The sequence below is a fragment of the Channa argus genome, chromosome 1 (genome assembly GCF_033026475.1).
Source record: "Channa argus isolate prfri chromosome 1, Channa argus male v1.0, whole genome shotgun sequence".
Lineage (NCBI taxonomy): Eukaryota > Metazoa > Chordata > Actinopteri > Anabantiformes > Channidae > Channa > Channa argus.
In genome coordinates, this window is record NC_090197.1 from 22634141 (window position 1) to 22661935 (window position 27795).

The following is a 27795-nucleotide window of genomic DNA, read 5'->3' on the forward strand; positions in this document are numbered from 1 at the left end:
ATAATATAATAACATCTTTGCACTTTATTGCGTGCGCTAAATTATTGTATACTGTAACAAGAATGCAGCAATTTGCTTCAATTACAGGTATGGATTTCATTTACGTGTTGCAAAGGAATTTACAGTTCTTGGTTTATAATATTCACGCCCTTTCTTCTGCATTTGGGCATATGTTTTCATCAACATCACATCTTATGTCTTCTCTGGCAATGTATTCCTCTCCTTCCTCTTCTCCCTATTCCTGCCACTCTCTTCACCACCCTGCCCTCTTTGATCTATATTTCCAAAACATTAAAAGGAGAAAGGAGTATATAGGAGTATACTATGCAGTTGTTTTACATTGCACTGGGTCAAAAGTACAATCTGCTGAACCAAAGGAAATGTTTAAGTTATAGATTAGATACCCTTAAGCTCAAGTTTGTGTGTGTGTGTGTGTGTGTGTGTGTGTGTGTGGTGTGTGTGTGTGTGTGTGTGTGTGTGTGTGTGCATGTGTTTTAAGTTTGTGTTAATGTGTCTACTAGTCTACTTTTAATAATTAACTATAGAGTTTGAAGCTGGAGTATATGTAAAGTTGGAGAATAAGACAAGAGTAACAAGTAAATAAACTACTAGGACAAGGCCGACTCCGTATAATCTGTGATGTTTACCTTCCACAATGAGCAATTCAACAGCAAGCATCTCCAACCCGGTCCTTACATTTACCCACTGATACTTCAACTTGATACTGGTTGATTACTGTTCACGAGAAGTTATAGGCAGCACAGAAACCTGCCAGAAACTGCATGGCACTGATACTTGGCCTTAGCAAAAATCCTCACCTTCTGGTAACATGACCAGAGGCATTTTTGTGGTGAGTAAAAGACAAAGCTTTTTTTATACAGTATGTTACTGATAAAAACCAACTGACAAGCTCTTTCTTACAATTATTTAAATGATGAGTATAACTGGAGATCTTGTTAGAGACCGTTAGAGTTCTGTGGGTTAGGCTCGAACTCCTTTAATATTTTTAAAGTCTGCCTTCACTTGATGTTTGACCCTCACTATTTTTATTGCGGTGGCCAGGCACAGGGTTGAAAAAGGGTGGCACATTTAGATAATTATTTAAAATGTTTTAAACTCAAAAGTTTCTTTAAATAATAAACTGTGTAATAATGTGTTGCAGTGCAATATCTCCATGTAACTGTACCAATATTTTGTTCTGCTAATAATTAGATAATATATGTCAAAACATAAATGCCAGATATTGGACAAAGGAGACCAGTTAACTGTTTTGCAACAGACATTTTGTCTTTGTTTCTTGCTGTGTAATTTTCAAATCTCTATCCATAACGGAAATTCTCGTTAAAACGAGCAAACGAGTTTTGTGTCAGATATAATTCCATTACGAGATAAGGGCAGACTATTTGAATCCATGGCCTTTCTCGGCTTCCGTAGATTGGCTCCCGTTCTCGTGTGCTGATCAAGGCTAAAGCAAAGGAGACATGCTGGGAGGAGGCTGCCCATTACTGAAGGAGGTGGTTTGTGTTCCCGGCTACGGTCGCAGCAGGAAGGACACTTTGGACAATAATTCATCACTGTGAACGGAGCTTCTTTTTTTAACCACGAAACATGACCGGGGACACCTCCAGAGTGGTAAATGAACCATATTTCAAAATATGGTTTATATAGTATTTTGGGCTGAAGTGAGCTTGTTGACTATTTAAAAACTACAGCATTTAACGTTAGCTTAGTTAAGTGTTAGCGGGCTCATGTTAGCAGCAACGTTATGCCAATAAAAATAAATAAATAAGAGTTAAAGCGGGGGTTTTAGAGAGGGCAAGAGACAAGCCCAACACGTGTGGGTATTTGACTGTTAATGGAGTATCTTTTCAAGGTAACCATAACTATATTACAACCTTACAGTTTTCGTTAGTGTTGGCAGTTATAATTTAGTTTTTTATATAAGTGGCCACTTAACAGCCACTGTTGTGTAATTCATTGTAGTGATGGTGAAACAGTCTTCAAACTTGTGGCACTCGGTGTGAGTTTGTTTGATATTACGGTGCCGATGTCCCTGACTTTACTGCTATCTGTATATCAATTTGTCAGCTGTGGAGATAATTTGTCCCTCAGATGCAGACAGAAAACAAATCAACAAAATTTCTTGACTGGCCATATTGGCCTTGATCCTAACACTCCCTTCACCCAAACTCTCCCTTTGCAGAGCACAACACACACAAACACAGACACACTGATGTTTCTCTAACAGACTGTCTGGTCGTATCTCATGAAGTGTAAACACATTCTCAGCTCTACTAAAGTAATCCTGTAAAAGTAAGGAAAAAACTACATCTGTTGTAAGCAGGACTATATGAATTGTTTGACTCTCTGCTCATGATGGCACAGTTGGCACACTTTTCACTTAATAAACAGAGAACACATGCTCCACATCCTGTCAGCAGTTCAGTTTCAATTTGAGATGTTCTTTCTTCAAAACTAACTTTGTGAGGATCGAATATAGAGTTAAGTTCACAAATTACTTACTGTAAGGGGGTCTTGCTGTCTCCAGGACACTGGAACCTACTTAACAAAACCTGGATTGCAAAGACAGGAATAAAACATTTAATAAAATCAATGTGTTTTTTTTGTTGTTGTTGTTTGGTTGTTTTTTTTTTGGTTTTTTTTGAGAAAAAAAGAGTTTCTTTTTCAGCTTCACATTGATTGATGATTTTATGGCGTTTCTCATACTATCTGATTTCTGTCTTCTCCTTTTGTTTAGTTAAGATTGTGTCTGCATCACATGGCTTTGCTCCGAAAATACCCGAAACCTGGCTCATCAATCCAAAAAAACAGATTCTTCAGTTCAATCAGGTACCAAATACAAATCAGGACATAATCCCAAACAACTATTGTCCCTGATAGTGTTGCTATCTCAATTAAATGGGACTGTTTCTTTCTCCTTCCAGGGAAAGTAAGCACAGAGGGGTGTTAAGGAAGACACTTGCTGCTGTCTCTGTCGGTTTACCTGTGTCGGTGGCTGTCTGGTATGCCGCGTCAGAGCCCAGAGAGAAGAGGAAGATGAGGATTGTGATTGAAGGATTTGGTCGCTTCTGCAGGTTTGTAATTGTCAACAGATGCATCATATCAGTAAGACTACACTTTGTAACATTTTTTGTAGAAACATGCTGTAATACATGCTCCCCCCTGTAACTCAGACTCACTGAACAGCCTGGCAAGAATGCTGATTCATTTTTTTTCCTAAATGTTTGCAGCAAAAATAGCAGGAATTATAGCAGAACAGTCCACTCTGTTCAGCCCAGCACTGGATGGAAAGATAGAAATAGATAGATAGATAGAAATAGATAAATAGTTGCGAGAAGGCAGAGCACAGAGGTGGACAGTTTTGTGAAATGGTGTGGAAACATGAAAGGAGATGGTTGTGGATTTCATGAGGACTAGGAAAATTCTTAACACAACATATCAGTTCTGGGAGTGCAAATATTTGCAAATCTCATCAACCCATATTTTATTCACAATGGAACGCAAACAACATATGAGATGTAAAAACATGAAAGGCCCTTCCTGAAAGACACGTTGTCTGGATGGGAGCACATGTTGCTCTAAAACCTCTATATCCTTTTCAGCATTGATGGGGACTTTCCAGATGTGTAAGCTGCCCATGATATAGGCACTAATGCAGGCCCATACCATCAGAGATGCAGGCTTTTGAACTGGCCGCTGATAACAAGCTGGATGGTCCCTCTCGTCTTTAGAATGCAGGACATGGCATCCATGGTTTCCAAGAAGAATTAAAGTTTTTGATTAATCTGACCACTCATTTTGCCTCAGATCATTTTAATTGAGCTTTGGGCCAGAGAACAAGGCTGCATATCTGGATCATGTTCACATGTGGCTTTTTCTTTGCATGTCAGAGCTTTAATTTTCATTTGAGGATCGCAGTGTGTTTACAGACAGTGATTTCTAGATGTGTTCCTGAGCCCATGCAGTCATGTCCAGTAGAGAATTGTACCTGTTTTTAATGCAGTGTCACCAAAGGGGCCAAAGACCACATGCACAACTTTTGACCTTTGGTCTTGTTCCTTGTGCAAAAAGATTTCTCCTGATTCTCTGAATTTTTGATATTATATGCTGTAGATGGTGGGATCTGCGAAGTCTACAATTTTACATTGAGAAACATTTTTCTGAAATTGTTCCACAATTTCTAGATGCAGTTTGTCACAGATTGTGAACCTCTGCCCATCTTTACATTCCAGATGCTCTGCCTCCTTTTGCTCCTTTTTTATACCCAGTCATGTTACTGACCTGTTGCCAATTAACCTAATTAGTTGTCAAATGCTCCTCCGTTTTTTTTTTAATTGGCAGCAATTACATTTCAAAATGAGCTAATATTTTCTATGAAATGGTAAAACTTCTGTTTCATCCTCTTGATATGTTGTTTATGTTTCTATAAGATTGAGGAAATCATCACATTCTGCTTTTATTTAAGTTTTCAAATCTTCTTCTTAAAGTGTGGATATTCATTGACCATACTAAAGTACAGAAATATCCATGTACTGTAAATTATTATTATCATAGAAAATAGGACTGAAAAAACCATACAAACTAGAAATGAGGATGAATCTACTAAACAACAAGGCAGTGGTAATATGTACTGCAGGTCAGTGTGTATACAGGACACTGGTCTGGTGGCAGCTGGACAAGGGGTTCCAGAGTGCATAACAGGAAGAGAAAACTAAAATCCCTCTGTGTGATCAGAGTCTGATCCAAACTTTTTCAAGTCCCAGTGCGCTTTGTATCTGTCCTCAGGTCTCTCTATGTGGGAATCTCTATCTCGGTGGATTACTGGTGGACCACCAATGTGGCTCTTCGTGGCCTGGATGAGGTAAGGACCGAAACTAACCCTGAACAGTAATTCAGTAATGAAACATGGATAAGTGATTAACAATTTCTTAAGCAAAGTCACCAATCAAAATCAACGTTATGGTTGTTCATTCATTACTATCATTATATTGAGTTCTATACTGTCATAAAGTATAAATGGTGACGGGGCATATATTTTTCTGTTGTAGGCTAAATAATGGAGAATAAAAAGGATACCGGAAAAATCTATAATAAAAATTGGTTCTCAACAATTTCTGAGCATTTATCACATTTACTGCTCGTTTAAACATGTTTGTCATTGCTTTTTACACCAGCAACTTACAGTCACATCATGGATGCATTATTAGCCAATTTTAGCCAGAAATGGATTTGATTACAACATAAGGACAGAAATGGAAACTTAGACAAACACAAGGTTACATCACTTTAAAAGAGTACACAAATACCTTATTAATATTTAACAGAATGCTGATGAGTGGTTTTTTTTTTTTTTTTTTTAGTCTCTGCTTGAGTGTACAAGATAAAATATAGCATCATGAGTTTAGGTCACCTGTTGGCTGTGATTTTAATATGTTTATACGTTTTGGGCAACCCCCCCCCGCTAGATCAGCCCATGCTATGTTGCGGAGATGTCTGCCTGCCACCTAAGGGCAGCGGAGTGTTTGGTGGAAGGAGCCATAAGAAACGGAGGAATATACATCAAACTCGGCCAAGGTCTGTGTTCTTTCAACCACCTCCTTCCCCCTGAATATGTCCGCACCTTGCAAATACTGGAAGACAAGGCCTTGAACAGGAGGTACAAAGAGGTGAGAATCACAGTACAAACAAAAGTTAGGTGAAAGACCTAGGAGTGAAGTTCCTGAAGAATGTCTGTGTCTGTTACAGGTGGATGCTCTTTTCTTAGAAGACTTCAGTAAGACACCAGATCAGCTTTTTAAAAGCTTTGATCATGAACCCATAGCGGCTGCCAGCTTGGCACAGGTTCATAAAGCAGAACTGTTCGATGGAACTCCAGTCGCAGTGAAGGTCATGCCAGTGCCTATAATTTATTATATTTTGCTTTTTTAAATTGCATAACTTTAGCTACTTATCCATAGAGAGAGAATATATACATACAAGAAAGTATTGTCATGAATCCAGTTTGCTGTCAATTTGGGTTTTTGCTCTGGAGTGGACAATTCAAAATGTTTAGAACAATCCTTCAAAATCCTGTTTGTCAAATTCCGCTCCCCATAGGTGCAGTACATTGACCTCAGGGATAGATTTGATGGTGATATCAGAACCTTGGAGATCCTGCTGGATATTGTTAAATTCATGCACCCCAGCTTTGGATTCCGATGGGTTTTAAAGGTCAGGAAATAATTATATTTTATGGCTGACCTACCTATATATCACAATGAGGAAGCTGTTCTGCACATTACTGAATGTATTATAATGTCTGCAGGACCTTAAAGGCACACTATCTCAAGAGCTGGACTTTGAGAATGAGGCCAGGAATTCTGAGAGGTGTGCAGAGGAGTTAAAACACTTCAAATTTGTGGTTGTACCCAAAGTCTTCTGGGACCAAACTAGTAAGGTGAGAATATGTTACAGTGCATCCAGAAAAAATTTACAGCATTTAACTTTTTCCATATTTTGTTATGCTACAGCCTTATTTCAAAATTGATAAAATTCATTATTTTTTATTATTATTATTTAACAAAAAATACCCCATAATGACAACATGAAAGAACTTTATTTGAAATCTTTATTATTAAAAATGAATAAAATCAAACTTACTTTAATATTCACCGCCTTTGCTTAATACTTTGTTGAAGCACCTTTAGCACCCATTAAAGCCTTAAGTCTTTTTGAGTATGATGCTACAAGCTTGCTCCCCAAGATGCTCCCCTTTATGAAGAGTCGTGGTGGTTCCAAACTTCCTACATTTACAGATGATCCACTGTGCTCATTGGGACCTTCAATGCTGCAGAATATTTTTCTCTACCCTTCCCCGGGACTGTGCCTGGATACAATCTTGTCTCAAAGGTCTACAGAAAAATTCTTGGACTTCATGGCTTGGTTTGTGCTTTGACATGCACTGTTAACTGTGGGACTCTATATAGACAGGTGTATGCTTTTCCAAATCATGTCCAGTTAACTGAATTTCCCACAGGTGGACTTCAATCCAGTTTTGGAAACATCTCAAGGATGATCAGTGGAAACATGATGCACCAGAGCTCAATTTGGTGTGTCATGGCCAAGGCTGTGAATACTTATGCACATCTTCTTCTTCTTTTCCTTTCGGCTGCTCCCTTTCAGGGGTCGCCACAGCGAATCATGTGCCTCCATCTAACTCTATCCTCTGCATCCTCTTCACTCACACCAACTAACTTCATGTCCTCCCTCACTACATCCATAAATCTCCTCTTTGGTCTTCCTCTAGACCTCCTGCCTGGCAGCTCCAACCTCAGCATCCTTCTACCGATATATTCACAGTTTCTCCTCTGAACATGTCCAAACCACCTCAATCTGGCCTCTCTGACTTTATCTCCAAAACATCTAACATGAGCTGTCCCTCTGATGTACTCATACATGTGATTTTCAAAAAATATTTTATTTGTAATCAATTTGCAAAGATGATCCATTTTGGAATAAGGCTGTTACATAACAAAATGTGGAAAAAGTTAAGCGCTGAGAATACTTTGTGAATGCACTGTATGTCACAAAACAGCTTGACCTTCCTCCTTTCCATGACTAATGCTTCTGTCTTTTTTTTTCTCTTATATTTAAAGAGAGTTCTCACAGCAGAGTTTTGCAATGGCTGCAAAATTAACAGTGTGGAAGAAATTAAAGGACAGGGGTTAAGTTTAAAAGATGTGAGTTTCTATGCTTGACACAACACACGATATTCAGAGTGGAATATTGCCACTGCTGTTGGAAATACCTCATCAAATATGTGTCTTTCAGACGGCTGATAAACTGATTCGAACATTTGCTGAGCAAATATTCTACACCGGTTTCATCCATGCTGACCCTCATCCTGGGAATGGTGGGTGGTCCACATGTGTATACACACATGACAATATACAGTCAGCATGTGTATCCCCCATATATTGGACACAAAGTCATACTGTTATAGTAAAGATGAGTTAGCTAGTAGAGTGTGATTGACATGCATGATATCAGGTTAATTTTATTTTAGACAAGTACTAAATGCAACAGCCTCTGTTACAGGGATTGGTCTTGTCTGTTGTCCCTGCATTTCAGCCATTCTCTGTGTGTGTTTTCTGGTAGTGTGTTTCAGTTGATGATTATGGTTTGTATTCTACAACAACATTGCAGACAAAGCAATTTAACCCCACTTTTGTGCCCTGCAGTGTCTTTGGCTGTAATTGTTTTACAATATCCCAGAATTAGAATTTTTTTCCTCTTTTTGTTGTAGGTTTGCTTTTGTGCGTGGATTTTACTTGAAGAAGGCAACAAGCTCTCAGTGAGCTGGTGGGGCATTTTGAGACCGTACAGGTCAAATTTGGAGATGAGTTGCAATAAAATGTAAAGATTTTAAAAGTTAATTTCTAATACAGCCATTCTTCTCCAAGTTTTTTAATTATAGGAGACTTAAGTCTATAAATGAATGACCATAAATAACCAAAAGGAAAATCTGTAACTTGAGATAGTGTAATTGACTGGTATAATAAAAAGCAGCTACTTTTGTGATATTTGGCTTCTAAAAAACAAATCTTAAAACCAAAGGTTTTTGTGGATTCATAAATTTTTCTATATTAATTCTTCATTTTCTTTGTTGGCAGTTCTTGTGAGACGAGGTCCTGATAATAAAGCAGAGCTGGTGCTGTTGGACCATGGCTTGTATGACTGCCTCAGTCAACAGTAAGATTTGGAGGGATTGATTTAATAGAAACTTGACAGTATTTTACTGTCAACGTGTATGTGTATTAACTGTGACCTTTGACCTTAGAGACAGAGTGTCCCTTTGTAAACTGTGGAGGTCTATAATCCTGCGAGATGAGGCAGCAATGGAGAAGTACTCTAATGATCTTGGGGTTAAAGGTGGGGAAGCTTTCTCATCAAAGTAGTTTGTCAGTAGAACCAATGTTCTACATTTGTCTGTTTTTTGTAAATTTGTAATGATTTGTTAGTAGTAGTTACATTTCAGTTTTTGATTAATTCCCCTAATTTCTTCTTTTGTAATTTGCTTTGCAGAGTACTTCCTCTTCTGTGAGATGCTGCTGCAGCGACCCATCAACATGCAGGAGTTGGGTCTTTCCAACATCCTGAGCAGAGAAGAGACAACCTACATGCGTGAAATGGCCATTCAACGCTTTGAAAGCATCATGGAGGTGCTCAAGGCGATGCCCCGGCCCATGCTGCTTGTCTTCCGGAACATCAACACGGTTCGAAGCATCAACATCGCACTGGGAGCACCGGTGGACCGCTACTTTGTCATGGCTAAGAGGTTAGTGTTGCACAACATACTATTAAACAGTATTGTTCATAAATATTGGAACAAGACATTCAGCTTTAATTCAAGGGCACTGACAAAAGTGGCAGTAACTATTCAGGAATTAATTTTTTTTACATTTTAATATGAACACACACACACATTTTTGGTGATTCATATATAATGGAACAGATGGCTGACAAGCAGTCGCATGTCCCAGTGTGGCTGTTCCCTCATTAGTCCATGACTAATTAAGCAGATAAAAGGCCTGAAGGTGGTTCTGAGTCTTATTTGCATTTGGTAGCTGTTCAATGGAACTCTGAACATAAGGTCAATAGGGGTGTCTATGCAAGTGAAGGAGGCCATCGTTAGGTTAAAAATTTAAAATAAACCCAGCATAGAAACAAGAATGACATTAGGAGGCCAATAAAACAGTTTAGGATATTGTTAAAAAGCAACAGAAAAAGGCCTGGAAGACCACAGCAGACAACTAAAGTGGATGACATCTGGCCAAATCAAAAACATGTCAGATGAGCTATGTGTGTCATTGTCAAAGTCTAGAAATGCTTTATGAATGTGGAAAGGTTTCACAACAAGGTGTAAACTGCTGGTAATGCTCAAGAGCAAGAAGGTCCAATTAGGCCTCCCCCCAAAAAACACCTACAAAAAAGCCTGCCCTGTTGTGGAATAAGATTCTTTGATTTGATGAAACCAAGACTAACTAGTATCAGAATGATGGGAACAGAAAAGTATGGCGAATGACAGGAACAGCTCATGGTCTGAAGCACTACATCCTCTGTCAAAAATTGTGGAAGTAGTGTTATGGCATGAGCATGTATGTCTGCCAATGGAGCTGGTTCTCTGGTTTTTATTGATGAGCTGATAAAACTAGCAGGATGAATTTTGAATTGTACAGGGCTATACTCTTCTCAGATTCAGCCAAATGCTGCAAAACTGACAAGACACCGCTCCATATTGCATAATGACACAAAACAAACAATAAAAGCTACATGACTTTCTCAGGAAAAGAAAATATTCTTCACTTTTTCAGTCACCTGATAGAGCAACGTTTCGCCTACAGAGTAGAGACTGAAGGCAGAAGTTCCCCCAAACGAGTGAAACCTAAAGGCATATATATTAGCCACCAAAAACGCATGTATTAAAATGTCTATAATTCTAGAATAATTAATCAATAATCAAACCCCCTTGGACTAAAGCTAAACGTCTTGACTTTGCTTACATCTTGTGTTTCATTATGAATTCATTGTGGTTGTGTACAAAAGCCAAATTCCAAAAAACGTAGCATTGTTCCAATATTTATATACCTGACTGTAAACTCCAGCAAATAATATACAACCCCAAATCCAAAAGAGTTGGGAACTTAAAAACAGAATCCAATGATTTGCCAGTGATTTCTCATCAACCCAATGGTAAACCCTCTGTTGCTGCCATCAAATTTAAATTGAGCTAATAATTTCCATGAAATGGTCAAATGTCTGTTTCAAAATCTGATCTGTTTTTTATGTTCTATTGTGAATAAAACATGGGTTGATGAGATTTTCAAATCATTGCATTAATTATGTTTTACACATCATCCCAACTTTTTTGGAATCAGGGTTGTGGTTCAAACCAGTGACGTTGAATATTTGGCTACTCAATAAAAGGTACTCTGACTTTCAAAGTTCACTAAATAAATATAACGAAATTAGAGCTGTTCAACTGCTTAAATAACCCAATTGATGAAATAGTTCAAAGATTTCTTGGGCAATGAGTTTATATTTTACAGCTTGTGGATGTAGGAATGTGATACAGTCCTGTCAGCCTTCTGACGGATTTAAGTCAAGCAGAAGATATTACGTATACCAACAATCAGTTCATTGTGAAAAACAAATTGACAGAAATCTTGCATAATGTTGCAACCTTTTAATTCTAAGAAATTAAATAGTTATGAGCATTTCTTGGCCAGATGGGGGCGGCTTTAGCTCAGTTGGTAAAGGCAATCGTCCACCCCTAACAACCCATTCCCCTCCCCAGCTGTGCAGTGCCGGTCCAAGCCCGGTAGAAATTGGGGAGGGTTGCGTCAGGAAGGGCATACGGCGTAAAAACTGCCAAATCAACATGTGGACAATGATCCGCTGTGGTGACCCTGAACTCACGGGATAAGCCGAAAGGATGACATGAGCATTTTTTTGGCCAGATTTTATTCCTGCCAAAGTCTTTCAGTCAATATTTCATCCTTTTGTTAGACAAAGAAAAGTGAATAATTTTGGTGGTCAAATTATTTGATTATTCTTTATTTATTTGCTTTGATGGATATAATGCTTATTAGTCATCTGGTACTGTCTCTGGCAATTTTGTTCAACTGAAGTCAAAGAAAAAAAATTGTTTGCCCTGAATTTCTGTTATTTGTAATAGACATTTTGGCTACATCTACATGTTAATATGGATAAATGATGATGTTTTCAGTGCCGTCCGAGGCTGGGGAAAGATTCAGGCAGAGAAGGGAGGGGTGCTTCCTAGACTCTGGGTCTTCAGCTGGTTAAGGACAACATGGGAAAATGTCAAGTTTGAGCTAGCCTTGAGGTACGCACCCACTCTGTTTGTAATTTGCATCAGTATATTTTCTGTATGTCTGATTGAAACCACTGACTAATCACAGTTCTTCACAGATCAGAGATGGCACTGATGAATGTGACACGTTCGTTACTGAACCTGTTGTCATACTTTGGTCTTCTGTCTCTGGACGCTGACATGTACGAGCACCTGAGATAGTTCACATCTGTTCTACACTCTGAATGTCAATGGACTATGGGCATTTTTCTATGCTTGGGTCAATGCAAATCAACACCAATGAGCCTTTTGTTACTGTAGCAGCTGTGAGCACTGCAAGCCATGGTGCTACCTGAGGGTTTCCACACCAAATCACATCCTGTAAACAATGAACACTTCAAAATGGGTGAGCATGGATTTTACTTCAGGACCCACTCAAATGGACTCTCAAAGGCTAAATTTTTAAAGAAATTAAAGTGTTTTTTTTTTGTTTTTTTTAGAATGTACACAAATTTTATAATTCATATAATTTACTTGTAATTAAAGTGATATTTAATAATTGTTATTTTGTAGCACTGCATCATAATTGCTAACAGAGTTTTTGTATTCCAATCATGTAATAACTCATTATTTGTAATGAACCAAACCAAACATAATTTTTAGCATCTTTACTGGAATGAGGCTTGGTGTTTTAAAATTGTAAGAATTAGCTCTTTCTGATTTTCTTTGAAATATTTAATATTGAATAAGCATGTACAGCATGTCTCTTTTTTTAAGGTATTATTGTCTCTTTAACCAAAGCAAACAACACAAAAACAGCAGGTTTGTGTAATCACTTTTAGATTTTTATACAAAATATTCTAAGAAAACATGGCTGCCCTAACCCAAGTAAGAAAAACAAATGCAAAAAACATTCTTTACAGGGATGATGTAAATAAGCACTGCTTCAACTTAAAATAAAACATCCAATGGATAGATGTAATATTGCTCTCAGAAATGAGCTGTTACTCTGTCAATCTCCAGAAGGTCATCCAGGATCTGCAGAGGGGGGGAAATAAATTATTAAAACTGAATAATAAAACTGAACTTCACTGCATTTCCAGATTAAAGGACTTACAATGTCCTGAGTGGTTCCAATCTTCTTGGCCAGCTCACTGCGCTCCATTGTACTTAGATACAAGTACTTGTTAAGAAGTTCTCCATCCAGGATATTCCTCACAGCATTCTGTAGACTTCGTCTGTCACTATGCAGCATTCTGAGCACGGGATCCAAACATGACATTATTCATTACTAACATAATTTATTAGCAAAAGCACGACCTAGATCTGTCACTGATAATAAAAGAATTGGACAAAAACGTCCAGCTTTTGAACAGTGACTTTTACTGTGGGACAGTTACTGCACTGTCGACAATACAAACCTAAAAGCCTTTGGGTTGAGACCTGCGTGATGAGACAGCATAGTCGTGAGAGCATTCTGTAACATCAGAAGACGTCGGTAAGTCTTCTCTTGCATAGGGAGGAGCATGCCCATTCCTCCATCTAGGGTTGCTGTGGCAACACAGATAGTAAAAATGGTTTTGTCCACATTTGAGCAATGGGGGCTTTTACAGAGCATCACTTTAATGTGAAATCAATCAAAACCTTAAAAGTAATTGTATTTGGACCACAGTTACTTTTAAGGTTTTTGCCAAACATCCCACTCAGATTTCATATACAAGTAGCTTAATTTTTACTTGCCAAACCATGTGATATGCTTGTTGTCCCAGGTCAGAGACTTCTTGCTGCCAGTGTCCAGGGCTCCTCTACATGGCATTCGCCAAAAAGTGTTAATGTGGGCTCCAGCGTTAAAGTCAGCTCGTCTCAGCAGACGCATTCCTCCAAAGCTCTCTTTAGCTGCAAACACAGTGCACACGTCACATGGCTGGGTGTGCATTTAATAAGTTACATTACATTTGTAGTTCCAACAGTAAAACGTACCTTCAGGCAAATACATGTATACGTAGAGGTTTTTGTCTCGATCGGACACTGAACGCAAAAGAAAAGGATAATTAGAACAGAGGGATATATTTTGAATGTTCTTACAAAGGGCAGTGGAGACCTTACCCAAGAACCCAAGCTGGTTGTTATCCACCATGAATTCGATGCTGTAGACCTCCAGGGGCTTTGCATCCTGGTGCCAAAACAAACAACAGTTAAATTCAAACATAGTTACAGTCTCTGGGTGCGCTCAGGCTGCCAGATCTACTGTCTTAACTTGAATGAATCCAAGTTCCCACCAAGACATGCCATCAATACAGATTTGTACATCTTAGTTAATACAACAATTTGTTGAAAGCTTACAGGTTACAGTTAATCTCCATCTACAACTGAGTGACACTGAGGCCTAATTGCAGGTAACCTCCTCTGTCCTTAATCCTTCATCTAAGACACAATTCAACCAAAGTTGGACAGTGTTGGCTTCTTACTCTGCTGACGAGTGACAATGTCTTGCTCTCTTCCTGGTAGCGGAGCAGTGAAACGCTCTTCATCAGGTCAGCGGCCAGGATGAAATTCTTGATGCTGAACATCTGGTGGATGTAGAGCTGGGTGTCGATGAAGGCCATGCCGGTTAGGTCATTGTCCTTCAGGACCCACAGGAAAATCTGCAGGAACAATGAAGCCAGTATGTTGCACTAGTTGTTAGTCTAACATCTATACAAGATTCCATCCCCGACACACTTTTCTAGATACAGCATTGACTGCTACATGGGAGTGTGTGTGAGACCTTTTGTCCTATGGCGGACACAAGGTATCCATTGCAGTGACACAGAGCTGTCACTGGACCCTTCTGCTCCTTCTCATACAGGACTTTAAACTTGTTCTTGGTAAGGGGCTGGCCTGGCTCTGGCACCACTTCAATCACATCCAGGATCAGAATCTGAACACAAGGGTTAAACAACAAGATATGAGCTGATGATTAGGTTTCTCCAGAAACCTATGGAGAGTTAGGAACTCTTTCATACAATTATACTAAAAACTAGTATTGTTCTGGTGTGCTCCTCACCCGGCCCCTGCAGGTAACCTCCTCCCCCTGCATCAGGCACGTCCCCGCTGCGACGTAGCCCTTCAATCCGGACACAGTCTCCTGACTCTTCAGTGCCACTGTCTTCATACAGGTTACGTGTTCCCACTCTTCCAGGTCGATTCTTATGAAGACAGAGGGGTCACAGTGAAGTCAGAGCACAATCTCACACGTTCATGTTTGCTTCGGAATTGTAAGAAATTTAAGATGGGCAGAATATTTGTTTTACCATACATGAAAACTGTTGTAACAGATTACAAATGCTGGTGGGTGGATTTAGAGAATAAACTGAACAGGACCATAAAACACAATGGTTCTCTATAAGAAAGAATAGGACAACTGTATTTCCTACAGAGGATCAGTTCTGGGGTGGCCGTTGTTATATTCTATGCTGTAGTTTGCTGGAGCACCAACATGAAGCTGGGTAATGATCACAGATTGGACAAACTAAAAAGGCTAGCTTTGTCAAGAGGGTGGAGCAGGACCCCCAACTATTTGTGGCTGACAGGAGGATGCTGTCAACAGCATTTCAGGCTGGGACTGAAGATACTAAAACTCAACGATCAGTACACAGCTACACACAGTGCTCATTGGAAGTTTTTACCTTATTTTTTACAGTGCTTGTCAATTTAATTTTACTTTTTCATGATAATCACCAGAAGTTATCTAAATTAATTAAAAAGTAGGAAAGAAAATAGGTATCTCCACCCGCCTTCAAGTCAGTATTAGTGCACCTCTTGGCAGCAATTATTGCATTAAGGTGCAATCTCAATCAGTTTTGCACATCTAGATACTGCAATTTTTACCTTTACCTTCTTCACAAAACTGCCCAAGCTCTGTCAGTGAACAGCCCTTCTCAAGTCTAGCCACAAATTCCCATAAGTTCCCATCAATTTTTCCCATTTTACCCTCCACCTTCCCAGGACATCCATTACAACCGTTCCAAATTACCCTCACATGAATGAGAAAAAGCAGCAATGTATTGTCTACATATTATAACACTGAAGATTTTCAATTAAACCAACAATTATCTAGAAGCAGCAAAAAGCTGCTAGTGTGACTACCTGCTGCAGGAAAGTACCTCTTTATTCATAGCTGCCAAATGTCTATAAAAACCAGGTGTTACAATTTATTCAACAAAACGCACTCTAGTTCTACAAAAAGGTGTAATATGTTAAGAAAGCGGCCTTTTACCTTGCGTTGGGAATGGCCTCCCAGCTGACTGGAGAGATGAGTTGGATGGAGAACTTCTCCTGCTGAGGATGAATATAACGTTCATCTGAAGAATGACAGATGATAAGACAAACAACTGTAATACAGTGTGTCTACAGAAAGGAAAGCAAACCACCAAAGACAATTACAAAGTATTGCAATGCTCATCTGTAGGAAATGGTGCTGTTACAACAAACTACCAGCTACTCAAGGGTGTTTACACAGGACATTGTTCCTAACAACCTGGGTCCTTCGTTGTAAAGTAATAACTACGTGTATTGCAACAGAGTGTGTGAAAAAGAGTTCTAAATAAATGAATGAATGGATGCATGTGGTGGGTGGAATTAATTAAAGTAATTATAATAAAATAGACAGTTATTGTAACAGAACAGTAGGTAAATTATGGTTGAAATAACAGCTAAACATATTTAGCTAATAGTTTAAAGAGCTAAAAAAGCACAAGGACTGTGTGAGAAAATTTCCTGCAAATGCAACGATCCTATTCAGGGTGACTGAATGCAACCTTTGCACTTTTACCCTTTTGTTTTCCCTACAGACATCCTTGTCTACTTAACTTGCATGGACTAAAAAAAAAAAAAAATGTGCTTTCTGACTTTTATTTTGTGTGTGTTCGTGTCACAGCAGAGTGACAGTGCAGCGGGAGAGGAAGAAAAAAAAACGGGGGAGACACACAGTAGAGCGATGAGTAGAGCAATGAGTAGAGCAGCAGGATCAAATCCCACCCTACACACCAGGTCCCTGAGAGAGACACTCAGCGCTAGCTCCCTCCCATCCATTCTGTTTCACCGATACTCTCCTCCATGTGTGTTTGTGTCACTGCACTGTTGGCATCTATATCATGGCCTCATACTGCTAAAGAGTGTGACTTGTGATGCAACGATTTTGCTTTTTTGTACCACAATATATATCATCATAACACACACCCCAACATTGGGGTAGTGTGTGTTTGTGACTAACCTCGGTCTATTGTTTCGTACTCCTTCTCCTCTCCAGTCATTCTTGGGATACGAGTGCAGGGCTCTTTCACACTGGTGCATACAGCATAGACCTAAGAGGGAAACATCCACAATCACACAGAAAAACTTCACATCAAAGACTAATCCTTTCAAAGTCACCTTCATTGATTTTTTTTTTGTTCTCACAGTAAGAAAACTTTAAGGCCAGAGGGCTTTCATCAATAGCCCAATCAATATACTTTTCTTTTGTATCACATTATGCATGTGCAGGTGTGTCAGAGCGGGGAATGTCTTTCAGCTTGAATTTGTGTCAAGTCATTGCTGTGGTGCCGCTGGGACTGTGTGGACTGAGTGAGACAAGCCTTGCCTTAGACTCGACATGGTAGGAGACGTAGTGGATGGTGCACCTCAGTGGGATTTTTCTGACAGGCCAAGGGGCATCGTAGGACAGATATGTGGGCAGCACACTGATCCTCAGCTCGCCCTGTAGGAGATTACACACACACAATAAAAAGAGAAAGACCTGTTTTGTAAGGGATGTAAAATACCAGAACTTTCCAGCTGAAACTGTAAGCTGTATGTGATTTGATGTCAATAATTAATGTGCAAAATACTATATATATTTTGTTTTATAAATAAAACATTTAAACTATCCAGACTTTTGTGTTTAAGGGTCTCTGTATTTGTGTTCTTGGAAGAGTTAGAGCTTATGAAAATAACATATGTATACTGATGTCTAGAACAATAACAATGATAAAATCACTACTTTTGTGGAATCTTATCTAACATTAGTGATGTGCCAGTTACAAAGTACTGGAACTAGCACAGACTCAGGTGTATTTTAAAGGATTGCTATTGGCCAAAATAAAGCTGACCCAATACATATTTTCCAATACATAGTTTGTTTTACTGTTCTGTATTTCAGCAAATCAAGGCTCTGAGCACTTCTGAGACACAACTTCCTTCCTTTTGGTCTGATTATGCTGCTTTCCTAAAGTTAAGTCAACACACAGCAGAAAGTGAGAGAATATCTGATTTATGATTTACAAGCATCAAGAAGATGGTATTGATTTGTGGTTGATGAGGCAACTATGTCTGCAACCAGCACATTTATGTGGTACAAAATATTAAAGTTAAATATTACAGTTAAAGTGCTGGGTGTGTGTGTGTGTGTTTTCGTGTGTGTGTGTGTGTGTTTGTTTTTGGAGTGCGCTAGAACGTGAGATTCTGTTTTGGATTAAGTGGATCTTAAGTAGATATAACACTAAATTCAAAGAAACTGGATCAGGACATACAATATCTAAGTTGTGTTTAGCGGTTTAGCTTAACAGAAAGGAGTTTACTGAAGTTATAACTAATACCCAGCAGTACAACCAGCAAAGTTAAAACATGTCCTCTGTGTACCTGTTTGTTGAAGTAGAGAAAACCTTTGGGGCAGTTGATGTTATGGAAAGGGGAGAAAGACTCAATTGGGCCATCAATGGTCATAGGATGAAGCCTCATTGCTCCCCGAGAGGTGACCAGCATCCAGTGAGGAGATGGTCCACAGATGAACACCTGTAAACAAGGAACATGTAGACAATAACTCATCTAACATTCAACAGGAATGTCAAAATTCTGAAAATCCTTGATGTTAGATCTGGACTCTAACATCAGTAATTTAGAGAACTTTACCCCTGAGTATCCAGAGATGTCCTCAAAGTATCTGAACCTGGCAATTCGACTTTTTGCAGCTGAACTCTCCTCCGTGACACCGCTCTCTGCCTTCTTATCTTTCTTAAGCTTTAATTTTTTTTCTCTGAAGTTAATGTTGTGGGGAACCTGTGTAGAGGCAACAGTGTTAAGATTTACTTTAGTCAAAACCCACGTTTTCTACCATCTTTAATCATTCTTAGCTCTTACTTTTTTAAAGCGGACTTTGAGGTTGTTTTGTGGCTGCTGCTGATCATATGGGAATGCTTCATAGATCAGAAGCTCCTGTTCCACATGTACCTAGAAGCCAAAGAAAAATGCCATCATAACCTGTTTTAACTTAATGTATTTATTGGCCATATTAAAAAAAAAAAACAAAAAACTATCAATTAAGTTACACATGAATAAAATCAATTAACTCTGCACAAAAAGCCCAAAAACAAAAACCTACTAGTAAATATGGTCTGCTCTGGTTGTTGCCAAGTGAAACCAAAGCCACTTCTTTCACCAATGGGATCTCTCCTTGGCGTGTTACTTCTTCCTTTTTGCCCTCTCCCTGCGTGGCAGATTGGCCAAAGGAACTATCAACCAGCACTCTTTGACCAACAGGAAAGTTCTTTACTAGGAATACCAAGCGCCAGTCTGGAAGCTGGTAAATCTATTAGAGCAAAAGACATTCATGTAAAAACAGCCTACATGTATATCTTGTCATTGATAAAACACATGCAAAATCTTACAATGTTAAAAAAGCCCATACCTCCATGACACCATTTTCCCTGATGATCATGCACCAGTGCGTGGGCTCTGCTTTGCTCGAGGTTCCCTCACTTCCATAAGGTGCTGGTGACACAAAGGTGCGGCCCATTTCTTCCTTTGCAGTTGCCGCGCTGGCACTGGAGTCGCCATACAGCATTTCCTCTTCATCATCCACTGTATTACTACACATATATAACAACTATCAATACATAAGTTATTAAAGGCCAATGGTAGTTTGTTTCATTATGGAGGTAAAGTGAATTCTTACCTTAGGTCCTGAATAATGGTCTCTGCTTCAGAGTGACCCCTGATTATGGTGTCCTGTATGACAGAGCAACTCACTTTGTTTTCTGTGGTGAACATACCGCTCACATCTCGGTATGCACATAGTGTAATCACACGTGGTTGCTGTAGAAGGAGAGGTCATGTTATTGAAACAGCAGAAATAGAAGCAGCAACCCAAAAAAACAAAACAAAAACAAAAACAAAAACAAACAAAAAAAAACATATTCTTGGTCAACAGGGGGCGGATTTGTCAAAGAAAAAGCTAATGAGTATGATTTACTCACAGTGGGGATCTGTGGTTTCTGCAGAGCCAGCCGGTGTGTTTTCCCCATGTATGAGTCAGTCTTTAGCACAAACATGGTGACCACTCCTTCTGCAGTCATGATTACCACATGCGGGTCAGCCACAGAACAATGCACTATGGGAGAGCCAAGGTCCACTGGGATGAAGTGAAGCTGTGTCACTAAAAAGATTTAAAGAAATCACATTACTTAAAAGCTGTTTACCACATAGTCTGTTTTAATATCTATTGCATATTTGCATTTACTTTCATTATTGTCTACTATCATAACAACCCAATGTAAACATCAAATCTGGTATTTCCCACACATAAATTATACCTAGGCAGGCTGTCAAAGTATAGTTAACAGCCATCCAAGCATTTTTGGCCACTTGTTTGTTTTTTTTATACTTTATTTAAAGTATAATAAGATACATACAGGCAGGAGTGTTATTCCACCTTTTTATTACACAATTAAATGAAGCCTAAATTGACTTTTTAACTGGAAAAGAAAATAAATATTGCTTAAAACAATTTGCTGACTTTCCATTGTTAAAGATACATAAAGTGCAGAGACACCTGCAGGTGGTGCCTGTATTTTCGATGGTTATTCATAGTAAAATAGCCTACTTCATAATTTTAATGGCAGGGTCAAAATGTTAATATTCCTGACTTTGTGGGTGTCATTTCTAAAGCTGCTAACATTGATTGAAAATTGCGAGTCTGACTTGTTACCCCTTAGTGAGGTTTAAAGTAGTTGTACTAGTAATATAAAATAACCTAAGTAAGCTTCCACTAAATGCAGCAGGGTTTGGTCTTTAGAGACTATGTCTGTTTATCTGTCAATGCACCTTTCAGTTCTATTTTTACTAGAAATAGCACTGATCAGATTGATCAAAATGTGAAGCTACTTTATAAATATTTTATACATTTTTGCTACCAACACAGATGTTTAACCACATTCAAGATCAGAATTGGCTATTGACACACCCACATCAGTAGACCACTACTCTGTAGTCTATAAATTCTCAAAACAGAATGAGACCTTTTCTCTCTTCAAAATCTTCCAATATTAATATTCATATCATGTCAATAAATCAAATAATGAAACTGTTGTTCGGAAACAAAATCTTCAGTAGCCTTTTCAAGCAAGTAGCTGCTTGACAACAATAATAACTTTTTGATCACATTTTACCTCCTTCCAGCAGCCGAATACCCATGGGGGAGACCTGGATGATGTACTTGTTGTCACCAATGTTTCCAGCAAACACAGTGGGTCCCTGGGTTGCAAAACCACTAGTGTCCAGCTCCATGATCTCCTGACCAGTCTGAAGGATCTACACAGCAATACAGGTTTCAATAATGCGCAAATACAACAGAGTTGCCTGGGTATTTACAAATTAAGTTTCATTATTGTCTAGAATTAGGAAATCAGTTTTAAACTTAGTTTTTCTTAACCATAGTTGAATCCTCTCTGCTCAGGATGAGAAAGCCATGCTTCTTTAAATCATCCTCCAGGGGAGGCTCAGTCTTCTCCTCCTCCTCTTTTTCTTTTTCCTCCTCCTCTTCTCCTCCATCGTCACCATCCTCACCAGTTTCCGTCTCTGCCCCATCTTCTGAATCATCCGTTTTCCCAGCCTGGGAAAGGAGCGAGAAACATAATTTCAAAAAAAGGGGTGCATGGAGGAACATTTTAAAGATTGTGAAAACTCAAAAATGTTAAAATCATTGTACTTTTTTGTCTTCCTTGACCTCGCTTGAGATGACTGTCCACATGTCGTGACAGCCTGGCAACTCAAAGGTAGTGACTACTTGCGGACGGATGCTTCTCTGACAAGAGGACAGAAACAAATCAAAGCATGAAAGCATAAAAAAAAAAAAAAGAGAATTTCACGTTGTGAGTTACACAAGCATTCTCTGTGCATTTTAGCTTGTGTCTGGGGTGTTTACAGGCTACTCCGTCGATCTCTGAGGCAGCCCTGGTAGACCCAGACTTCACTATAGCACCGTCACTGGACCTGTGGCAGACGGTCCTCACGACCGCAGGTTTTAGGACGGTGCAGTAGAAAAAAATGTGTATACATTTAAGTACACATGCAAAAAACTAAGAAATAAATCAAACAGGGAGGTTTTACCTGGAGCACAGACAGCGCACCGTTCTTGCCATAACCAGAGCACACTACAACTTCAAGGTCAGGCTCAGGATTGCTTTGGAACTGTGGGCAACATGAAATCAAAGTGAATAAGCACAAAATAATTGTCTCATAAATAAACTTGTCTGTAAATTTAAGTGCCAAGTGTAGATACCTCCTCAGACAAGAAAGCAGGTTCACCCATTGAGGCATTTGCACAAGGTCCAATGTTGAGTAAGCTATCACACACCTGGAAAAAAAACATGTGCCTCAAAAGCTGAACCCATAAAGATCTGTATTTAGTTAAAACACCATAATGTTTTTGGCCTATTTACCTCAAAAGAGTAGGTGGCCAGCTGAGTGCCTGACTGAGCCTCACTTCCATACACTTCTATCTCATCCACCTCATCTGTCAGAAAAAAGAGGGTGTAATGCACAACATAGATTGACAGATAACACAATTTTTTTGAAAATGAAAAAAAAAAAAATAAAGACATTGAACATACCAGTCCAGTTAGTGGAAGATTCTACTCGTTTCTTTTTGTTTGGTGGCTCCTCCTGAAATTCATTAGCAGTGATATAGAATATGATAAAGACACTAGAACTCTGTACCACACCTCAATTAATTGCTGCAAAGATGGATTTTCGGTGGAGCTTCCTAACACCTCACCTGTTTGTCTTTATCCCTCTCTTTTTCTTTGTCCTGATTTTCTTTGCCCTCCTCTGGTGGTGTCTCCTGGAGTTTCTCTGTGTACTTCAGGAGTAGAGAGTTTCCAAGGCGGGAACCCAGGAAAAGGTAGCCAGGTTCCATTGTCACCATCTGTAAGAGGAATGCCGACACTGTAACGCGTCAATATAGCAGACTGTCTAAACAGTTTTTGTTGGCTATCTTGTACCCATGAATGATGTGTGCATTTTCTGAGGTGATAGGTAGACATGGATTTCATGGATCTTTCTGATCCCTGTGCTTGTGCGGTAACTTGGCTAACTGTGTCAGGGGGTCAACATGGACCCATCATTATTTCCTAGCCCTGCCAAGCATAGACCAGCTCCCAGAAAAAACCTAATTCCACCTGGAGCTGAGGAGGGTGTTACAGAGCAAAAGTGAATAGTCAAGATAATGGAGATGTTACAAAACTTAAAATGCAAATGTTTCACGTCTTAACGTGATGCTGGTTAATGAAATTACGTGGAAAAGTGATTACATAAACTCAAGTGACCCAAACAATTGCAGACAGGTTTGCCTGATTGCACAGCTTAAAGGGTCCTGCCAATTTGACTTACTCCCTGAACTTTCAATACACATATTCATTATTTGTTTTAGATCGTGGAACATTATAGAGGCCTAAGAATCAACATTTGGGAAATCCTACATCATTCAGAAGCTTTTGTTTAAAAGCCTTCCATTATTCGTCAGACTACTGCTGCTAATAGCAACAAACAGAACTTACACAGGTTGTAAGGACGCTGGCAGCAGCTTTGTCGAAGTGGAACGCTCGCACACTTCTCATGCCATCAGTAATAAGGGTCAACACGTAACTGCAAGATGAGAAATACCATCATTAATAAATCATAAACAGGCAGTAATGTTCATGTGCACTGTACAGAATTGGTGATTACAATGACTCACATTTCTCCTCCTTTCAATGAGATGACCATCTTATCATAGGCTATAAAGTCAGCCTGGGAACAGTCTAGTGTGAGCCTTACTTCTTCCTGTATCCCTGTGTAACCAAAATAGATAAACACCAAAAATATAAATCAGTGTAAACATTAACAAGACCAGATACCCTATAAATGTGTGTTTTTAGAACATGCTTACGCAGTGGGAAGGCTGTGGTCCCATTTGTCTGAGAATTGAGAGAAACTCCATATGGTGGAACACTCTGGTTCAGATACAGCAATGAATTCACAGCAAACACCACCACACCACCTTGAAATTAATAATTCCAAAATCTTTTTATATGTTGCACTTTATTATTTCTTTATAGAATCCATGATGTTAACAAATTGTGATCAAAAGAGGGAACTGAGGGAGCTCACCAATGGGTTTGGGGACAGCCATGACCTGCGTACAGTCAAAGGGCAGATTACTGAGAGACCAGATGACAGGATGGACCTTCTGCATGATGTTGAGAGAGATGGCGACGATGCTACAAGTGTCCTGACGCACAGCCACACGCCTGGAGGAGACAAACAACAAATAATAAATAATAGTGTTTTACGATTTTAAAAAAGTAATTGTTACAGCATAGCTAATTATGTGATGAACCGACCCAGGCCACGTTTGGTTGGGCTCAAACAGAATGAGCAAAGTGGGCTCATAGTAGCCATGCAGGAACTTCATGTCGATAATGTTTAACAGCTTCTCATCCAGTTCACGGACATCAATGATGTAGCTAGGTAGGAAGCTGGATTTAGGTCTAAAGATAAGATGAACAAACAGTGTTTTATCAGCACAGCCAGACATATTAAGACACAGGTGCCCACTTGATATTAACTGGTAATGACAGGAATGTGTAATGGACTACAGACGTACCCTTCTCCTACTCCACCCTCCTGTTCATCAGTAAGTGTGTCTTTTCTGAATGGCAACACTACAAGTTTGGTGCCATAAACAAGCATCACAGCACAGCGATTCTCTGGATCGACACGGACAATGGGAATATGTACATTCTGTACAAAACCATCCTGAAAATGTAAGAAATACAAATTGGTCAAACTCCAGCCTTTACGCGAATTTACATTTCAATGTTGTAGTTGTCACATACTCTGAGCTCTGGCTCCTCAAAGTAATGAAGAGACAGTGTCTTGAGGTCATGTGTCCCAGGGTCATACTCCACGACAGACAACTGGTGAAGGAATAAACACACTGAGCTGTCAGATGTGAAAAACTATTTTAACCTGTTAAAAATTCAGTCATCACAGAGCATAAACATCCATACCTTGGCATCTTTGAAACTGAGGAGGAGTGCATCTCTGCTGGCTCCTACAAGCTGGACGCTGGCCATGGACATTACATTCCCAAAGAGAGAAAAGGATGCCACCTGCTCCAGCTTCTCTTTCCGAGACTTGGAATCTGCAGAAAGAAGAGTGAAGTTATATTGTAAATGTCTTTACTTATTCATCAGTGGGACTTTAGATAGGTCTAGAAATACCTGCAGACTTGTCAGCTTTTGATGTACTCTGAAATAATGACAGAAATGTTACATATGAAACAATTTGCACTTACGTTATTAAAACTGTACAATATCAAACAAGCCCAAAGAACAATTATAGTTACCTCTACATCATGGATAATCCGGTATACAAAGAGTTGAGATGTTCCAGCAACAACCAAATTCTTCTCCTTACTGGATATAAAATTGCAGTAAACAGAAAACTCCACAGCTGTGGGGGTGTGAGCTTGTTTGTAAACAGCATACATCCTGGGTGGTTGTTCTCAGCATCTGACAGGTTAGAAGATTCATGTCAGGACGTTTTAGCTGAATCCTTAACTATTCAGCTAAAATGCTGAAAACAAACACTTGTTATCCAAGTCTTTCTTAAATGGCAGTAACAGCCCAACACTAAGAAGCAATGCTGAAATGAGATGGCGTTATTTGTTCAGTAGGAGACAAATATTAACCCAGCAATCAGTAAGGACTTTTAATGCTACGTATTATTGCTAAACGGCAGAGCAAAAATGTTGCTTTTATAATTATTTTAAATTGAAATTAGAATATTTTGCTTAACTTTTTCTTTATATCATACAATATTATAGTAAACGTGCAGAGCCTACTACGTTCTTGGACTGCAAATTTCACATTTTAAAACACAAAACATACACACGCCATTACACGATGCAATCTTCAGCTCTAGCTATAGGTCGCAGAAATTTTAAGTCATGCTTTAATACATGCCAGCAGTGTAACAAGATGCTTCCACGATAAACTAACGCTCTAATTTACAACGTTTTACGTTGTTCCTGATGAAATGGTTTATAATATGCTTTTCAGACCGATAGCTAATTTTATTGTAATTAGACACAAAAAGAGCAAAAGCAATTTTGTTATTTTGTTTTAACCAATTCGTGCCTCTGCCACTGCTTGGTTCATGCGTAGCTGCCGGTAACTTTAGATACGTTAGCAAGGTATTATTGTAGCTAGCATAAAAGCTAGCCTGGCCTGACGTTTGCATGCCAGTTTTTATCCATTTCTTCACAAACCATGAATGAAACTTTTCTACATACCTATACCAAACACGATATAAAATGTTGTAGATTTATTTATCCTTCTTCTGTTCACATTTAGAGTGTCATATTAGTCGTTTACTAACTTAAGCTTCATCTGCTAGCCAGGAAAGCTAGCTATTAACCTATCTATCGTTTTGGGTGGCAGCGCCAGTGTTCTTCTTCGGCTTTTCTTTTTCTAGCAGACTAGCGACCACCACCCCCCACCGGCAGGAGTACTGCATTTCTGCTGGCTCCAAAGGGCCAACTGATTCCACGAGCTAATGTGTAAGGGGCACATTTTATTAAGATTATGTTTATTCTAAAACTATTTGATGTAAGGTATCAGAAGTACTAAATAATTCTACATAGAGACAACAATTTAGGACGATTAGCCACCCAGTTATTTCAGAATCAGAATCAGAATCAGAAAGAACTTTATTGCCAGGCATGTTTACACATACTAGGAATTTGTTTTGATGACAAAGCTTCACAGTGCAACAGAATGACAGTGACAATACAAGAACAAATAATAAGAATAAAGGAATAATATACAATATAAAGATAAATGCAAAAAGCTAAACAAAATGTAAAATTGACAAATGTGAATACAGTAGTTATGTGTGCAACTTGAAAAGTAAATGAGTATGAGTTTTAATTAGATTATGTGCAATAGTGTTTTGTGTTCTGTGATGGTCAAGTGTTCATGAGGGTGATTGCCTGAGGGAAGAAACTGTTCCTGTGTCTGGTCGTTCTGGTACTCAGGGCTCTGTAGCGTCGACCAGAAGGCAACAGTTCAAACAGGGAGTGTGCTGGATGTGAGGGGTCCAGAGTGATCTTCTTTGCCTTTTTCCTCACTCTGGATAAGTACAGTTCTTGGAGACGGGGGAGGGCTATACCAATGATTCGCTCAGCAGTCCGGACTACCCTCCGTAGTCTTCTGAGATCAGACTGGGTAGCTGAGCTGAACCAGACAGATATAGCAGTACAGAGGATGGATTCTATGATTGCAGAGTAAAACTGTTTCAGCAGCTCCTGTGGAAGGTTGAACTTCTTCAGCTGGCGAAGAAAGTACAACCTCTGCTGGGCCTTTTTCACAATGGAGTCAATGTGAATGTCCCACTTCAGGTCCTGGGAGATTGTGGTGCCCAGGAACCTAAATGACTCCACTGCAGTCACAGTGCTGTCCATGATGGTGAGTGGGGGGAGAGCAGGGGGGGTTCTCCTGAAGTCTACGATCATCTCCACTGTCTTGAGCGTGTTGAGCTCCAGGTTGTTAAGGCCACAAAACTTCAGGAGCTTGACAGAGGGGTGT

The 27795-nt window shown here is 39.2% G+C and overlaps 2 protein-coding genes across 7 annotated transcripts; one reads left to right on the forward strand and one right to left on the reverse strand.

Annotated features, from left to right (window-relative positions):
- The first annotated feature begins 1442 nt into the window (after window positions 1-1442).
- adck5 (aarF domain containing kinase 5) lies at window positions 1443-14611 on the forward strand. 6 transcript variants are annotated; one of them, XR_010914678.1, is made up of 17 exons: window positions 1446-1632; window positions 2759-2850; window positions 2946-3095; window positions 4807-4882; window positions 5487-5687; window positions 5767-5907; window positions 6118-6231; window positions 6326-6457; window positions 7656-7739; window positions 7831-7912; window positions 8673-8751; window positions 8840-8931; window positions 9085-9337; window positions 11789-11905; window positions 11992-12278; window positions 14211-14268; window positions 14381-14611. XR_010914678.1 is itself a non-coding variant. In XM_067507914.1 (15 exons), the coding sequence occupies exons 1-15, from the start codon at window positions 1609-1611 to the stop codon at window positions 12070-12072; spliced, it is 1728 nt and encodes a 575-aa protein (XP_067364015.1). In that variant the 5' UTR covers window positions 1443-1608; the 3' UTR covers window positions 12073-12995. The 6 variants fall into 6 exon arrangements, 3 of the variants coding, with proteins under 3 accessions (XP_067364015.1, XP_067363984.1, XP_067364005.1); XR_010914677.1 differs by having other exon boundaries at window positions 14218-14268; XR_010914681.1 differs by lacking the exon at window positions 14211-14268 and having other exon boundaries at window positions 14381-14610.
- cpsf1 (cleavage and polyadenylation specific factor 1) lies at window positions 12696-26673 on the reverse strand. Its single transcript, XM_067507871.1, has 38 exons — window positions 26502-26673; window positions 25554-25719; window positions 25429-25456; window positions 25216-25349; window positions 25042-25122; window positions 24810-24961; window positions 24547-24693; window positions 24314-24453; window positions 24093-24203; window positions 23901-23994; window positions 23722-23809; window positions 22941-23090; window positions 22777-22828; window positions 22606-22679; window positions 22446-22520; window positions 22274-22354; window positions 21873-21968; window positions 21597-21776; window positions 21334-21475; window positions 20143-20321; window positions 19842-19981; window positions 19575-19755; window positions 19269-19475; window positions 19028-19117; window positions 18800-18946; window positions 18530-18682; window positions 17493-17609; window positions 17127-17217; window positions 16131-16215; window positions 14919-15060; window positions 14640-14792; window positions 14341-14517; window positions 13979-14045; window positions 13853-13900; window positions 13613-13768; window positions 13294-13423; window positions 12990-13128; window positions 12696-12910 (listed from the first exon to the last, which is right to left on the reverse strand). Exons 2-38 carry the CDS (start codon window positions 25695-25697, stop codon window positions 12863-12865), a joined length of 4419 nt encoding a protein of 1472 aa, XP_067363972.1. The 5' UTR covers window positions 25698-25719; window positions 26502-26673; the 3' UTR covers window positions 12696-12862.
- Window positions 26674-27795: the final 1122 nt, after the last annotated feature.

Coding starts and splice junctions, on each gene's coding strand:
- adck5 (XM_067507883.1), top strand. CDS start 1,609: ATGACCGGGGACACCTCCAGAGTG. Junction 2,851..2,945: donor AGATTCTTCAGTTCAATCAG/GTACCAAATACA, acceptor TTCTCCTTCCAG/GGAAAGTAAGCACAGAGGGG. Junction 9,338..11,788: donor TACTTTGTCATGGCTAAGAG/GTTAGTGTTGCA, acceptor TGATGTTTTCAG/TGCCGTCCGAGGCTGGGGAA.
- cpsf1 (XM_067507871.1), bottom strand. CDS start 25,697: ATGTATGCTGTTTACAAACAAGCTCACACCCCCACAGCTGTGGAGTTT. Junction 13,769..13,852: donor ATACATGTATTTGCCTGAAG/GTACGTTTTACT, acceptor CTGTGTTTGCAG/CTAAAGAGAGCTTTGGAGGA. Junction 13,424..13,612: donor CAAGCATATCACATGGTTTG/GCAAGTAAAAAT, acceptor GTGTTGCCACAG/CAACCCTAGATGGAGGAATG.